At 44.8% G+C, this 17,742-nt stretch overlaps 1 protein-coding gene across 12 annotated transcripts in view; it reads left to right on the forward strand.

The window, feature by feature from the left end:
* tns1b (tensin 1b) overlaps positions 1–17,742 on the forward strand; it is a 192,158-nt gene that overhangs the window by 105,115 nt on the left and 69,301 nt on the right. For all 12 annotated transcript variants that reach the window (XM_036139696.1, XM_036139691.1, XM_036139694.1 and 9 more), the window contains one exon: positions 5,410–5,448. In XM_036139696.1, the coding sequence (XP_035995589.1) occupies positions 5,410–5,448 (39 nt within the window). The remainder of the gene's footprint in view (positions 1–5,409; positions 5,449–17,742) is intronic.

The following is a 17,742-nucleotide window of genomic DNA, read 5'->3' on the forward strand; positions in this document are numbered from 1 at the left end:
CCTGAACGGAGCAAAGGACTCGGCGTGCTGAGCTGTGATTGGGTGCATGTGAAGAGCAGAACAGTATAACATAAATGAAGATTATTTCCAGTTTCAATAACAGTTTACCAGCATGTTTTCCTCAGATGACCTGGCTAACGCGCTTTGGCCTTCACGGTTCAGCTCCAGGTTCTCTGTAATTTCCTCCCGGTCTTTCTTTCCGCCCCTGCTGGATTTATGGTTTGTTTCATGTTGATTTCCCAGATTTCAAAGTTTGCTTTGTCCAAATAATATTTGGTTCTCTTGTGCATCTGCTTTGTGTCCTCTCTGCGCCCTGTTGTCATGAGCAGGCGTGCAGCTAGCGGTTCCAGATCTTTCCTGGGTATCTGGGCTTGGGTGATGTGGCGCGCAGAGCGCTTCGCTTTGCTGCAGGTGGATCGGCTGTCAGCGGCACGCAGTGCAAACATCAGAACACTGAGCAGACCTGAAGAGTCGGTGCACCAGAGGGATTAGGGCTCCAGCTGAGATAAGGATGAAGTTGTTTGTGAATGTCTTGTAGCTGGGAGGGTTTTAGATGGACATAAACACGGTGTGCTGTCATCGGCTCTCAGGAAACCCTCGGCTGCAGAGACACATTCCTCATGGATGCCATCATTCATGCAGGCGGGTGATAAGAGGACCTGTGGGAAAGAATGCTGCAGGTTTTACTCCTAACATTTCGTCGTGTTAAGAGCTTTACGTCGGTGGAGATGCTTTTGCACGTCTGACACGGTTTCACGTTGGGATCCTACCGAAGCCCCAGCAGCCGCCCTGTTGGAGCCTGCCTCGAATTAGGCCGGTGCCTCTTTTTATGGCAGCTGCTCCTACAGCAGAAACAGACTAAAACATCTAATGTGATTAGGGTCATTTCCTGTTTAGAGTGAACATTCCTGTAATCCAGATGGGGCAGCAGCTATAAAAGACACGGAGAGGGTTCAGTGGCCCAAAGTGACTCACACATGTTTAGCTTGGTGGATTTAATCAGTCCCCGTGGAAGTGGTCCAGTCGTCCTTTTACAGCTGCTTTAGAATCACCTGCTGCTTGTTTCCTCGCGCTCTTCTCCTTCCAAGCCGCCAGACGTCTCAGAAATCTTTTAAAGTGCTGATCCAGAGATGTCCGGGCCCGCTGAAGGTCTTTGAAAAGATTTCGACGGACATCTTGCTGGCGTCTTGTTTTGATGTTGGACAGATGTGCCGGAGGACACTTCAGATGCTCCCTAAAGTTTCCTCCTGGTATTCATAGAAGGTTTTAAGAGATGTCAGTTTTAACGTCAGAAAGCAGCGTACGTTTGTTGGTCTGTAGTTTGGGGACAAGAATCAGAAACTTTGATTGGAGCTTGAATTTTTTGCTCACATCTCAGTTTAGTTGTAAGTTAAGGGTTAAGTAATTAGAATGTCAAGAGGTGTCATTTTTTTAATCACTTATTAGCAGAAAGTGAAACTCTTCACAGGTATTAAACATCTGGTTCAATATTTCAATCCTTATGTAAATTTGATAATCATGGCTTACAGAAAATTAAAGACCAAAATTCTGCCTAAGAAAAATTAGAATATTGTGAAAAGGTTATAGCAAATTCATAGAAAGTTGAGTGGAAGGAAAAAATGCTGTATAAGAAGTTGCATAACTGCAGCGTTGAGACAATTTTGAGGCAAAATTCATTCAGACTGAGGCTGGATCAGCGCATCAAGAACCACCACACAGAGACGGATCCTGTACATGTGTGCAAGCGCCTCACCTGAGGAGAACAGAACCGAACTGTTGCTCAGTAGTCCAAAGTCCTCTTTTCAAATGAAATAAATTCTGCATTTCATTTGTAAATCAGGGTCCCAGAGTGGCCCATATTCCATGTTGCTTGAAGTCCAGATGTTTCCACAGTCAGTGATGACTTCATCTGCTGGTTCTGGTCCACTGGGTTTTTATCACGTCCAAAGTCAGCACCACTGTCTTTACCAGGACAATTTGGAGCTCCTTATGCTTCCTTCTGCTGACAAGCTTCATGAAGAGGCTGGTGTTTTTTTTCCAACAGGACCTGGTACCAACCCACACTGCCAAAGGTACCAAAAGCTGGTCCAACGACCATGGTGGAAACGGGCCTGACCAGAACCCTCTAGAGAATCTATGGATTATGGTTCAGAGACTCACCAGAACCAACCATGCAGATGACATCAAGGCAGCTGTCAAAGCAGCCTGGACTTCCAGAAACCCTCAGCAGAACCAAACATGGATACGACGCATTGACGCAGGAATTCATGCTGGAGCCCAGACCCAATACTTTACAGAAGCCTGACATTTATTTAAATTATTGTTTTATTGATCTTATTAATATTTCATTTCATCTTCTGTTGCCAGAATCGTTAAACAAAGGCTTGGAATATTTCACTCTGTGTGATGAATCTAAATAGCCGTATCGTCAGCGCCACCATCATCAGGTTTTCTGACCCAACAGCGGTTCATCGCTTAAACAGATTTGTTTGAAAGTGAGTTTCAAAGCAGCCGAAGTTCAAAGACAGATTCAGGAACTTGGAAAGCTGGGAAGGAAGACCTGAGAGGATGAATCAGGATGTTTGTAGGATAATAAAACCAGCGGAGATTAAACACCTTCTAGCTTTGCAGCTTTAAAAATAAATAGATAACAAAGACACTAGGAACAAAATAGTTTCCTGGATTCTTCTCACCAAACGACACTCCATGACTTTAACGTTACCTTCTGGCATCAGAAGGAGCAGCACTTTCACACCTGGTGAACACCTTTCTGTCTGTTTGCTACGAAGCTTTTCCAACCGCGGACGTAAAGACACACCGGAGAGGCCGGTGTTTGGTGCACAGACGAGGAATGTGCTGCAGTAACATAAAGCAGACGTGTCCTTATCCCAAGCCTTGTGTTCATGCAATGACATAATTAGTCGCAGATAAGGCCAGCAGCCCAGATGAAACGTGCTTCTAGTGGCCGACGCTTGTGATAACTGCAGGTCCTAATCTCCCTGAGCTAAAAAGTCAGAGTGCACTAATAAAACAGGGATCAGAGGGCTGAAGGAGTCAGAGGAGCTCCCTGGAATCACCAAGCTGTCCGCCTCGCACATAAAACCACTAACCGCTGCAAATTAAGTTTGGAAGGATTTTTTCCCAATGATCAGCGTCGGAGGAGTGACGGTTAAAGAGAACGCAGGCGTTCACAGGAAGGAGACATCAGCGCTGACATCCTGTTTGCAGTCATCCTCATCAAGTAGCCATCTTTTTCTAGGATCAATCTCCTAGAAAATGCCATTAGCGTTAAACTCTTCCTGTTTATCAGTCTGCAGCGGCCCTGAGACTGAGCTCACTGAATGATCCGGGCCGCACCCGCACCGGGTCGGGCATCGCTGGTTCTTCTGCTTCACATCTCATAAAGTCCATCCAGAACCTTTTGACGTAACCCGCAATAGCTGAACAGAGAAGGTGTAAAACTTTAAGAGAATATAAGCAGGAAAATCAGCCAACATAGAAAAAATGTGTTGAGAGTGAATTAAAGGACACAAAGCGTTAAATAGACATAAATTAAGATGTCTGAACTCCCTGAAAATGATTGTTTGCTAACAGAAATATTGATTTTATTTATTTTTTTACTGGCTATTGTTTGCCTTTTACTGATGCTGAGGTTAGCGTATCTTTATTTAATGGGCATCACATCTTCAGTCACATGTTACTCATCAGTATCTCGGCTTTTGAGTGACTGAGTACTGATTTTACATTTTGAATTATAAAAATGAACACGTTTCATCAGGGGTTTAAATTAGATGTTTGATCCGTAAACTGGGTCTGGTTAAGAAATACCATAAAAATATTACAAGCTTACAAAAACAGAATAAAGGTGTCTAACAAAGGAGTTTAACAAAATATGATTTAAAGACTCAGTTTTAAATGTAAAATAATACATTCCCTCACTGGACCAAACTAAGGGAGGTAGAGTATTCCGTAGAGTTGATCTAAGTTGGTCTGGGCACCTAAAAACAGGTGAAATGGTCCTTTATCACGGTGCTTATTGTCTTTTCTCACAAGCTCTGGAACATAGAGTCTATGCTCTATAAAGCCAAAGGAAACTGGTACGAACAGAATGATGGAAAATGTTTCAGTTTTCAAACATACAAGAAAAGGAGCGAAAATATTAGAGGTTTAGGGCACCATGATGGAGGACAGGCTCTGCCTGCCTGGTTTTCTTTTTCATATTTAACGTTCTGGAGGTGAAAGTTCAGTTGTCGTTACACGGTGCCTGAGTACCGCCAGACAAGGAGATAATTTATTCTTTTAACTGTTTTCTTTTTTTTAATCTGTTTTTGAATGATTTTATGATTTCATTGTAAAGGACTTTGGCTGCCTGGTTGTCTGTAGTAAAGGGATATATGAATGAAAAAAATGAGCATAGCGTGAGGTCAATAATGTTGTCCGTTATTGTTGAGATATTTTAGAAGCACTTGGGTTAGTTCTTCCGTGGTTCAGCACTTGTGTGGTGTATATGGCATCTCTGAGTTGTGATGATAATGGCAAAGGTATCTTTAAGAGACTCTGTGACCTCCTAATTAGCCGCACACGAAGCTGTTCAGGCTGTAGTGTCTGATGCGTTGGAAGGTGATGCTCCAGCGCAGCGCCGAGCTGCAGGGGGCGCACGTCACTGCAGCTTTGGGGCATAACTAGCTGCAGGAGGTGCTTCTCGGTGCAAGCGACATGTCTAGCTGCATGGGGCGTGCCTAGCTGCAGGGTGTGCGTTTCGCTGTAGGGGGCGATTCTTGCTGCAGGGGGCGCACCTAGCTGAAGGGGGCGCGCCTAGTAGCAGGCGGCGCATCTAGCTGCATGGGGCGCTCCTAGCTGCAGGGGGCGCTTCTTGCAGCACGGGGCGCGCCTAGCTGCAGGGGGCGTACCTAGCTGCAGGGGGCGATTCTTGCTGTAGGGGGCAATTCTTGTTGTAGGGGGAGCACCTAGCCGGAGGGGGCGCGCCTAGTAGCAGGGTGCACGTCTAGCTGCAGGGGGCGCTTCTTGCTGTACGGGGCGCTTCTTGCTGTAGGGGGCGCTTCTCGTAGCAGGGGCCGTGCCTAGCTGCAGGGGGCACCTCTCGCTGCAGGGGGAGCTCCTAGCTGCATGGGGCGCTCCTAGCTGCAGGGGGCGCTTCTTGCTGCAGGGGGCGCTTCTCGCTGTAGGGTGTGCACCTTGCTGCAGGGGGTGCGCCTAGCTGGAGGGGGTGCTCCTAGCTGTGCCTCTAAATGTCGGTGCCGATATGCAACAGCGTTTCCGAGTTCTGAAAAAAATAAATAAAAACTTGGTTTAACTGTTTCTCATTTAGATTGTTCGTATCTCTCAGGTATTATCAGCAGTTTAAGATTTGATCGCATCATTTCTGACGAGGTTTCTCTTCGTTCACAGGTGTCTTCTTCGTGTGTTCCAGCAACAAACTACGAGCTGGTGAGTTGCGCGTTTCAAATGTCTGAACCTGTTTTACTCTTTTCTCAATCTGTAGGTAAATTATGACACATGGTGAGCTGCTTAATTTAACCATAATAATGTCTCTTTGCTGTTGTTAAAAAATGAATCGCATAAGTCCTAACATAAAAAGCATCATTTGGTGTAAGCCAGTCTGAAAGAAGTGGAACATGGCTGCAGTGAGAAGAAGCTGCAGGGCAGGGGAACGACTGGCTGCTTTGCCTTTTTTGGTATCGGTTTAAGAAGCTGTGTTGGGCTTGGATGAGAGTTGCTCGCTCGCGTCCTCACATGTTGTGTGTTTAAACGGTTTTGGGTGCTTGACAAACCAAAGCAAATATCCCCTGCACTTTACTGCTCTCACAGAGAAAATGTCTGGGTTTTCTTTCAATAAAAGCTGCCATAATTAATCAGGAACATGTTGTTATCCTCACAGATGCTTTTGCACTAGATGTTTTCTGCATGAAGACATCTGTTTGAGATGTGCGCAGGCTGGAGGTTTAGAAGCCGGGCACTCAGACGCCCGGTGTTACAGTTCTCTACAACTCGCCTGTCTCCCAGGACGCATTGGTTTCTGCATTAAAGGTGCTGATCATCATCATAAACGCTGATGAGCTGAGGTGTAGAACATCTGTTGTATTTTGTGCATCAGTGGATTTTAGGACATTTGCTGGCTGTACAGCAGCCTGTAAACTGAGGTTAAATCTGGCTGATGAGGAAACAGATTACTCATCTATACCCATTTATACATTCAGGGTTTTAATGTTGTGTGTTAGTCTGGTGTCTATTTTTTTTTTTTTTTGCCACTCTCACGTTGAATTTCCCCATTGTGTGACAATACCAGAACGCTTCTATGGCCGTTGACCAATCAGAACAGGGTATTTTTAGCATGTGAACATGACCAGGAAGTCATTGTTTACTCTTACCCCAATCTAAAATCTAGAGGCTAAAACAAACCCAGTTGCTTTAGTGCTTAGACTGAACCAAGGATGCGTCTAATTGTCAGGGCCATAAATATTTGGACAGAAAAAACTTGTTTAAATGAAATGAGTCAGATGCAGACGTTTCACTTAAGTTTAATAGATTTAACAAAAAGATTGCAGAAAAATGTGGGAACTAAAGCATTTTAAACACATACCATTTCAGGGACTTAACAGGTTACATTAAATACCTGTAGTTATAACGTTCATGTCTACTGAAAACTCTTTGCTGGCATTGACTGCCTGAAGCCATGAAGCCATGGACGTGACCAGACGTTGGGTTTCCACCTTTTTAACGCTCTGCTGGGGCTTCACTGCAGCAGCTACCAGTTGCTGTTTGTTTGTTCTGAATTTGAAATGAATTTGAAATGTACGCTCAGTTGTGCTAAGACCAGGCTACTGACTTGGCCACTCAAGAGTTTTTCACTTCTTTGCTTTGATAAATTCCCGGGTTGCTTTGGCTGCAGGTTCTGGGTCGTTGTGCATCCGTGTTGTGACACACCGCCTGATCAACTGGCTGCTTTTAGCTGGATCTGAGCGGACAGGACGTCTCTGAACACCTCAGGATTCATTCGGCCGCTTCTGTCCTCTGTCACATCGTCAATAAAGTGTCCCAGTGGCAGCCTTGGACCACCAAACCATCACGCTGCCTCCGCCGTGTTTTACAGACCTTATGGTATGCTTCAAATCAGCTGCTCTGCACCTTCTTATCTCTCGCCACCGTTCTGCTAGACGCTGACCTTGGTTTCTTCTGTCCGAGGAATGCTCATCCAGAACTTCGCTGCTTTTTCAAAATATCTTTAGCTCCAACCCAGCCTTTCCATTCTTAAGGATCTGTACTTCCTTTTTTGTAGTTTTCTCTTTATGATAGACTTAGATATTGACGTGCTCATCTCCTGGAGAGGGTTGTTCACTTGGTCGGCTGTTGAGAAGGGGTTTCCCTTCACCATTAAAACCACTCTGCAATCACCCACCACTGTTGGTGACGTCTATGTCTAATTGCTGAGTTTCCTTCTCAGGATGAACCACACTGTATTGTACCAGTTTCTCTGATGTTAGCTATTTTTGCTGTTTAAGGATGGCTTGTTTTACCTGGATGCAGACTTTGAGGACCTCCACATGTTGTCCAAATGCAATCACCGAAACTCAATTAACTCCAGGCCTTTTATCAGCTTAATTGGTAATGATACAACAAAGGAATTGTCCACACCTGCCCATGAGCAAGCCTTTGAGTCAATTGAGTCAAATGAGTTCTCTTCCCTTTAAAAGGAGGGTGGTTTGTTAGGGAACTGAGACCCTTTGTCTAATATGAAAACAGATACCCTGAAATGAAGTCTGAGAGTCCATGTCTTTTATATGACTATAACTGAAATATGTTTCTGTAAACAGGAGAAAATACTAAACTTGTGTTAAGTTTTGTACTTTTTAGTCCCTAAACCAACACGTTAACTCATGCCTAACCCTGATGAAGTAGCTTTAGTGCCTGACCAAAGCCAGGTTAGCTTTACCTGAGCATGACTGAGTTTTTGTGTCAAAACTTTAATAAAAGCACAACAACTCAAGTGTTGCTTCATCATGACCTTTTAGTCCTTAAACCAAAGCAGGAAACGGCTGCCCAGTTCTAACCGAGCACTTTTGATGCTGAAAACCTAGAATGAAAGAAAGTAATTGGATTAAAATGAGTTAGGGGAAGTTTTATCACTGCTTCAACGTTCAGTGCTCTTTGGTGTTTTAACTGAACGGGTCAGACAGAACCTGAACGGGTCAGACACACACATGTGTTGCATATAGCTTGAATGGTGAGAACTGCAGGGAAATTCCTCTGTCTGGTCTGCGTAATGCGTAATGTAGGTGACTAAGCGTACAGTGTCCGTCACTTCCCAGCATCCAACAGGAAGCGGGTGATGTTTTGTGTCAGAGCGCGCGTGGGTCCCTGCACGCTTCCCATGATTCCCAGCAGCAGGCTAACGCTCCAAACCTCCGCTCCTTGTTTGGCAAATTCCTGGCCTCAGTGCCAGAGACCAGAGGTGATTTAGTGTTGCATTCAGGTGCAGACTGATTACCCCGGCCATACATCACCTTACTGGAGCAAAAAAATGTTGGCAAGGAACAGGAGTGCTTTTCTCTTCTAAATCCACCAAATTCCAGGGAGATGGACGAGCTGCATCTGGAGAGAAAACGGCTTTAATATCAGAAGATCAGGATTCAGCTGATTGAAAGGAAAATTAAATATGTTCACATTGTTTTCTTACATGGACCACAAATGTTGCTTGCACAGTTTTTCCCCAGGTCGGCATGATCCCAGCGGTATTTCTCGCAGGAATGGTGGGAATTTTTATCATCCTCTTCATCTCATGGATAACTTTTACCGATTGGTCGAGAAGCTGCACGTCCAAAAGGACTTTAGAGGCAACAACTTCCCAACTGTAAACTGCTTTAAGGATCTGGATGACTAAAATTAATGTGTCGCCTTGCAGCAAGAAGGTCTTAGGTTCAAATCCCAGCCCTGGATTCTTTCTGCATGGAGTTAGCATGTTCTCCCTGTATATGTAGGTACTCTGGCCTTCCAGTCTGACAACATGACTTTTAAATTAATTGACCTTTCTAAATTGCTGTTATCTGCATGATTTTCTGTCCTGTGACGGACTAGTGATTTGTCCAGGGTGGACCCCGCCTCTCACCCAATGATGGCTGAAGTTTAGAGTTCAGAGTTCCCTGATTTCTTTATATTGTCCTTCCAAGCAGAGATTGTCGTCCTCTTTAGACTGGTTTCAAAAAACTTTTTTCTCTCATTCTTAGCAGGACTGCACCAATATAAGCATTTTGTAAAAACTGATGTCAGTTTTTCTTTAAGAACCATGAATTATTGAATGTTTTCTGCTTTCCACATTAATAATCAGTAGAATATGGACAGTAATAATCAAACGGATGTCCCAGGTCACATCCCTGCTTTCTCTTCACACCTGTCACAAAATATTCTAGTTTTTCCAGTTTAAGTTTATCTAATCATCGACACCTCATAGCAAATATCGTCTCAAGGGGTTTCAAATCAGACAGATTCAAAGTCCAGTAACTAAACTCCAACCGAACAGCTTGCAGTGACTGTCCACTGTTGCAACATGTTCATCAAGTAGGAGGGATTGCTGCAAGGGTTGAGTCTTTAACTTTGCAGCAATTCTCTGGAAGACAGATGACTGCCGCTTCCAAGTTAATATCTGTTACTATCCTTTTTTTATTTATTTTTTGGAGCAGAGCAGGCGGCCATCGTTACTCAGCTCTGCACCGAACCAGGATTTTATAACAAAATAAAGAAAAATGGATTTGTGTCTGCAGCATCTGATATTAGCCGTTAGCATGACTGGTGGTGTTAGCGTTACTGTGGACATTAGAGATACGGTGCGTTCACTGACAGGAAAAAAGGTCGGATTCTTTTACGTTCTGACCAGCTGGACTGACCCATAAATTGCTGATGAAATAACCAAGTCCACTAAACTCAAAGGTGGAACCAGAGTTCGACACGCCTCGGTAAAGAAGTTTCTGATACATAGAGGAGTCTGGTAGACGATTCTGATAACGATCAGTCGTACTTTTTCCCTCATCATAAAGCAGATTCTGCAGCGTGCTGTCATAGTCGTGACGTAAAACAAGTTAAAAAGTTGCCAAAGCCCAGAGAGACACCTTGAAAGGCACAAAGTATTGATCAGAACCACCAGCCCCCGCAGTGTGCCGCGGAGCATTCCTCAGACGTTCCCTCATGTCGATGCACTTCTGCCAGGAACAAGTTTTATTTTGGGGGTTTAGAGAGAGGTGGAGAGCTGTGAGGTCACCTCCCCCATCCCTCCCCCCCCCTTCCTGCAGATCCAGACCTAATGAATGCATCAGTGAAAACCATAAACCACCAACACACATACGTCATCTGGGCAGAGGGGGTGCGGGGCCGGCACATTGCTGAGTAATGACTAACTGCAGGGCAGAGATGGAGGAGATGTGGTCCAATTAGCGCTGCGTTCAGAACCACAGGGTTTACTCCAGTGTTGTTCTGCGTTCGCAGGCATCAGCCGGGGGGATCCTGCTGCAGATCACAGCAGCATCCCGGCTTCCAGGCAAAGTCCGACCGGGGACAGAACGTAGGCCCGTTTAAATTAAGGACTGCAGGAAGGTTCTAAAAGTCATGGTGAGAAGAACATTTGGACACGGCGGTCAGGCGGTGTTTCTTCCTATCTACACTTGTGAAGGAAATAAATGTGAATGTTCGAGCAGATGTGAATGGTTCCTGAACCGTCTGGGAAGAAGTGTGAAATTTAACGTCTGTCTTTTCCAGGTTCTGGACAAAGAAAATGAGGAAATACATTCTTACTTCCAGACTGTTGTCACTATTATCTCAGTTTCCTTCCATTTTTACTTATGTCCTACTTCAATTCCTTTCTTGTGTCCTTCATTCCATCTTTCTTCCCCTCACCTTTTCCATCCTCCCATCCCTTTCTTCCTTCCTTCCCTCCTTCCTTATTTTGTCCTTCTTTCCTTATGTTCCCTCTCCCTTTGTGTTGTCCTTGTATCTTTCCTTCCTTCCTAGTCTCCTCTCTCCTTTTGTCATCATTTCCTCCTTTGTATCCTCCCTTCTTCCTTTCTCATGTCCTTGTTTTTCTCTTATGCCCCCTCCTCCTCCTTTGCATTCTCCCTTCTTTACTTGTATCCTTCTTCCTTCCATCCATCCTTTCTCCTTTTCTTGTGTCCTTTTTTTCCTTATTGGTGTCCTTCGCTCCACCCTCGTGTTCTCCCTTCCTTCCTCCCTTTTGCTTTTTTGTTTGCTTTCTTTCTTCCTTTAACCCTTCCCTGTGTCTTCTCTCCTCTTCTTGTGTCCTTGTTTCCTTCTCTGTGTCTTACCTTCCTTATATCCTTCCTTCCTTGTGTCTTTCTTCCTTTTCTTCCTCCCTCCCTCCCTCCAGCTGTGGAAACATCTGCCATAACTCCAAGCTGAACTTCAGTGTTTCGTGTTGTTAGAGGAACAGGAAGGACTCTGGGAAGCTGAGTCAGGAAGTTTTACGTGACGATGCGTCGGAAGCCCTGAATGTGGGGAAATGTGCGTAAAAGCGTCTGTCCTCCATGTTGTTAACTGGGACAGATGGAGGCGAAGACGCCCCTCAGATCTTGCTGGTTACATAACGCAGCGAGCTGCCCGGTCCGTATCAGCGGGACCGTCGGGGTGAGAACCGCTGAGATGTCAGAGGTGGTTTAGGTTTAGTACTTTTTCTCACAGGAACGACCACTCCTCTGTCCGAGTGGTCCGGAGGGATTCTTGGTACGCCGTGAGACCCGACCCCTGACGGTGGGAGGGACACTGAGCGTCCCCTCCCTCTAAACCACTGCGTTTATGTCTCAGAGTGTGTGAAAGCTGCAGAGGGAGAAGAAGAGGAGCTTCACAGAGCAGCAGCTGTGGGTTTAAATTAGTCAGCAGTAATCTAATATCTGCATTTAACGCGTAATGTTCTGGTTCCACAGAACTCCTGTTTTTAAAGCTTTTGACTTTGTCCTGCTGACACTGCTAACTGGCACCCGGAGTCTTTTCCCCCATGTGTGCAGATTTTGTTTCTTTTGGGTTTTGTTGCTGTCAAACTTTCCCTCAGGAGGCACGGAGGACAAATAAACAGGCAGGGAGCCATCTGGCTCCGCTTTATTTCCGTAGCACTTTTTAAACAAACTGTTTCCGTTCAAAGTGTGTGACATTGTAGATTGTTGATGTGATGGCATAAATTGTATAGTTTCTTTCCTCCCGGTCACTTGAAGTAACACTACGCTACCACCAGGTGGCAGTAGTGTGCACATGTTGTCTGCCATGAGGCTTTTTATCGAGCCTGAAACGCCTAGAAGCAAAAAACTGGAGCGTCTGTCTCTGCCAGAGCCCGTCACCATCGTTCACTTTGATTCAGTGTAAATCTGAAGGAACCACTTCAGCTGTTTGTGTTGCCGTCATTCCGGTTAGATATTGGACCATTCTTCTTGGTAGAATTGGAAGAGTTTCTGCAAACTTGTTGGTTTTCTGCCACCAAACCAGCATTGTCCGTAATTGTTAGAGTAGTTGAGGGAAGCCAACTGGAGAAGCTGTTGGCCTGTGTATATCCAAAACCAGTTTGGATGTGTGTTTGGGATCGTTGTCCTGTCCAAACATCCTTCTGACTCCAAGTTTCGAACATCCAACTCAAACCGTTCCTGTCAGAGATTGGTTAAGATGTTCAAGAACAACCCATGAATACTCGAGACTGCCTTCAGCTGGAGACTGCCTGAACACGGGGGTCTCTGTCCACAGTGAAGCAGTACACCGTCAGCATGGAGCTGCATAAGAAAGAAGCTCCTGCTGTAAAACCAACACCTTTAGCTGTTGATCTAAAGTCTGCAGCTGCTGCCGTGGACAAGCCAAACGTCTTCCAGAGAAGAAATGGGTGGACCAAGATTAAGCTGCTTGGGCAAAATGACACAAAGTACGTTCTGTGGGATGAAGATGAGGCATTCAGTCATTATAAGACTGTACCTGGTGGTAGCATCATGCTATGATAGTGTTTATCTACCACTGGTTCTGTTGCATTGTGCAGAGCCGAGGGAACAATGGACCAATAACTTCAAATTCTTCAACTTCACCTGAAATTGATTTGGATGCTTAAAACTTGGACCCAGCTCATTAGAGTCCCAATCTTTCCCAATGATGTCCAGCTGAGCTTAAAAAGTCTGTTCTGTAAATGTCATTCACAATAAATCTGGAAATAAATCCATTTGCTCTCCTACTGCAGTCATTGTGGCTTAAAAAACAGCTGCAGCCTGGAGCTATGGCTAGTCCACGCTCTTACTATCCAATCAAAGGGTGTGACTATGCTGTGTGTGCCTGCTGGAAGGCTTTGGTGGCGCCACCGTTGAAGCAACAGTTGCTTATTTTCGATCAGTTGGATCAGTCAACTGCAGCTGATCCAGAACGCTGCTGCCTACGTCTTCACTAAGGCTAAGAAAGTAGAGCACATCACCCCAGTTCTAAAGATTTCTTTGATCCTGGCAATAAGTAATGCCTGAAATGTAATTTGTCAAACACACGTCTGGAAGCTGCAACCAGTGGAAAAGCTATAAAAGGAAGAAGACAGTTTATGTGAAAGGTTTTATTATTTACTAAAGTACGCTGATGGGCTACCACTGGGTAAAGCCTTGACCTGCTAAAGCAACATAGAACCTAATGTTATTGGGGGTGTACTTTGCGCATATTTTGACCCTTTAAACTTAAAAAAACATTGCAGTTGTAAGGTGGCAAAGGTCCAATAAACCAGGAAATAAGGTGCAATCACTGTAAAATCTTGAAAACAGATGGTTTCATTAATGTAAAACAGCAACAAGGTTCTACAGAGCCAGCAATAACAGGTCAAACCTATGAAAATGTAACGCCTTCTGAGATACTTTTAACTCTGATATCCACTAGAACTGCACAATGTAACGATTTGCAGTATCAGTGTGTACATTATTCTGCAATAAATGTCTTCCGCAGAAAACAATATGTGTATAAGCTGGGCTTTTACCTGCATGAAACATCTGTGTGCCTCGATCAAACCCCTGTTCCAGGTAATGGTGTCTCTGCATGCATCACACACGCTGCATTTAAATCTGATGAAACTCCCTACAAAGAGTCTGGTCCTGGAGAAATGAGCTCTGGAAAAGCTGCAGAGGTTCTCAGCAGCCTCTCCTTCCATACATGCAGTTATCTCGTCTTTCCACTAGAAAGCACTATTGGACCTGACGGCCAGAAAAAGTCCTGGCTCCTGTTTACCGGTCCATTATACCATCAACAACAGACTGGTCAGGGAACCAAATGCTGCTACTTTTCCCCTGTAACATTTTCTAAAAGGAATCTGAAAATATTGAGTGATCTGAAAATACCAGATGCGGGCTCTGTGTTGTTCTGGGAGGTTCTGCTACGCCAGAGTTGAGCAGAATGGTCCCTTTCTTCAAAGATACCAAGAAAAGAGTCTAATCCAAGAGGATAGACATTTGAGACGACGAGGAAAGGAAACAGTTTGACTTTCATGGCCTTGTGTTTTCTTGCATTATGGTACTGTTATACAAATGTTAGTTGTTTTAAATAATCCAAACCCAACATTCAGTTGTAAAAGAGCTTCTTTTGCATGAATTCCTGCATCAATGCAGCGCTGCATGGAGTTCAGGGCAATCTCTTATCGCTGGTTTTGGTGTCTCCCATCTTCCTCTAAACAGCCCATAGAGTCTCTGTTTGGTTTGGGTCATATCATAGCTATTGAACCTTGAATAATGAAGAAGCTTGGATTTTCTTGCGGGGGGTGATTCACAATCTGTTCCAGGCTGAGGTTATCCCTGCTGCTTGTGCACATGTTTAGCAACATTTCTTCCTTCCACTCAACTTTCCATCAGTATTCTTGGATCCAGCCCTCCGTGAACCACCAGCTTGTTAAGCTGTGATGTGTGTGGGTTGTAGCCCCCTGGTGGACGGAGTCAGCGACTGTCCGCTGGACAAAGGTCCAGTCAGCATCAACGGAGCATTTCTCTATTACAATCCCCTTTTTTCAGCTCTAATGGGATATTCACATTTTCAGAGAAACAGAATTGTGTGTCTTTATTCGTTGTGACTCAGAATCATTCCATCTGATAAACACCTGAAATAAATATTTCTGTGTGGAACTAATTTATGAAGATAACTAAACAAAGGAGCGTTTTGATGACATCCTAAACTACTGAGAAGCAGCTAAATACTTAGACTTAGACACTTAGACAGAGACTTAGACAAACTTTATTGTCCTTTTGTATGCACAGGGTGCGTACAGAACGAAATTTCGTTTGCATACAGCTTAAAAATTTCAGTGAATTGCAGTGGATTTCAGAATAAAGTAACTTTGCAGGATAATAAAGTAACTTTGCAGGATAAAAAAGTAACTTTGCAGGATAGTTCCAGGATAAAGTGCCCAGTGATTTCACAGTACAGCAATTGAGATGTAAACAATGCAGGACACATCTGATACAGAGTCCAGTGGATTCAATACAGAATCCACTTCTGTGAAAATGATTCAGAATCAGTCCAGTTACATGAAATTCAGTTCTGATGAACTAACCGGATCCAGCTGCTCATGAGATGCCAGTCATTGGGTCCGATGGCTCCTCCGTCAGTTTCCGGGCCCTCTGCTGTCTGAGAGAGGTGCTGTTTCCACACGACCACAGGACGGTAATAAATATTCTTTTCATGCTTTCTAGGAGCAGAATAGTGAATCGTTTTCCAGGTTGTTGTGGCTCGTCTGCAGGATTGGGACCCGCCCATTGTCCCACACCCAGTGGGGTAATCTGAACCACTACAGCGGGTTGGGCTGGGCCCGGCGGGCAGCGTGTGAAGCTGCAGAGCAGTATATTTAGCTCAGGGCCATTCCCCCGACGGGCTCTGTGTTTATCCCCGTCACCAGAGGCAGGACCCCCCCTCTCTAATTTGTCAGAGAACCACCGTGTTTCACTGATGTGGTTCAGCTGAAGACTCACAGCTGTCCCGTCATCTGGCAGCTTCAGCCCTGAAACCCCCCCCCCCAGGGGATCCTGAAATGTGTTTATGTACATAAAGTCATAAGAAAGGCGATGACGCAATATCATGCAAAGAACCTCCACAACAGAAACACTTTACGAGTACAATAAAACTTCTGTAGTTGTTACTGTTTTGTTTTTGGGCTGCAAACTGTTATTTTCTACAAATATGCAAAAAATGATTCTATCCAATGTTATTTTCACATTATATGAGTTTGATGCTATTTTATTGTGTTAAAAGCTAAACAAAATAGAACTAGAATAGTACTTTCTAAAAACGTTGACAGGGTTTGTGCCTCCAGATAAGTTTAGTTTTGTGGTTAAAAAAACGAGTCTTTGGAGGTAAAGGTTGACCGGTCCGGCTCCAGTTGATCCACTACAGATAGCAGGGAGCATTTCAGCTCGCAGTGAATACATAAAAAGCTGCATCCCTCGTATAATGCCCTCATTCTTACTCTAAATACCTGGAATTACGGCTGCAGAATATTTAACCATCCTGCAGCTGCAGAATCCCAGAGAAATGTTGCAGTAATGGCGTCTGGTGCTGTAAACCCATGTTTCCTTCATCCTGAGCTGCTGTTCCTCAATGTTTCCCTCGCCTGGACTCATTATCAGGTGGGAACATTAAGGACAGCCTGATGTGTTGTCGTCAGTTAGATCATGTGTTGACCTTCCACACGTTGCATCCATTCAGTCTTTTGGATGATTGGGATCCAAAACCCATACCATGATGCAACCTCCTACCCCCGTTGCCCCGTCTCATCTGGATCACTGATTCGTCTGACCCACGTTCCCACTGTCTAGGTCCAGCCCAGAGAGTCTGACTCCTCCTCTGTTCAACAGGTCCACATCAGACTTATTCTCTGCACAGTAAAGTTTTGTGAATGTAACTCTGCATCGTGAAGAAAGACTTCCCAACGTAATCCCTGCTTCCTGTAGGTCCATCAGCTGTTTGAGGAGTGACGGTTCTTAATGCAGACCCGTCTGAGTCCGGTTTAATCATTCTCCCTGAAATGTCTCCACATCCCACTAGTGGTTCCAGGGTATTCTCCTCTGCAGAGGAAATCGTTGTTTTCCACAAAGAACATTTAATACCTTCGATTTTCTCAAAAATCTGCTGTCAAAGATGAGATCATCTGTCCAGCTTTTCTTCTGCAGAGGCTTTTATTTTCACTGCGAGCTGCAGGCGAATGAAAACGATGGGTTTTCCAGCGCAGCGGTGCGTTTGTCGCTTCCTGTCTGAAAGAATCATCCGTCATGGTCTGTGATTCATGTTCTCCTGATATCAAGCAGCCGCGGTATCATTCTGTCTTCATTCAGGACTCACAGCTCATCCTCTCCCAGCCTCTGAAGCGACGAGCTGCACCCACAGATCATTTTCTACACTCGTCTCTGCGTTTGGTTCTGCAGACATGGAGCTAAATCCTCTGTCAGCTACACCGGTCCTCTATCCGTACCCTGATCCTTGGCCTAAATCAGATGTGCGATTAACCGAGGAACAGCAGTGCTTTAGTTCCAGTCTGTTTCCCTCAGAGGAGATAGTAAAAAAAAACAAATACCCCCCGGTTTGCCCTTCGCTGCATCCACTCGGGTCCAACCCCCGAGACATTAAGAGTCTTTATTTAGTCTCTGACATGAGAACAAATCCAACATGATGCTCAGCTGACTCGGCTTAAGACGGTGGCATGACTCCAAGCGAGGGATGTGCCTGGAGTACAGAAACTCTGAGCATCTG

The sequence above is a fragment of the Fundulus heteroclitus genome, chromosome 7 (genome assembly GCF_011125445.2).
Source record: "Fundulus heteroclitus isolate FHET01 chromosome 7, MU-UCD_Fhet_4.1, whole genome shotgun sequence".
In the NCBI taxonomy this organism is placed as follows: Eukaryota; Metazoa; Chordata; class Actinopteri; order Cyprinodontiformes; family Fundulidae; genus Fundulus; species Fundulus heteroclitus.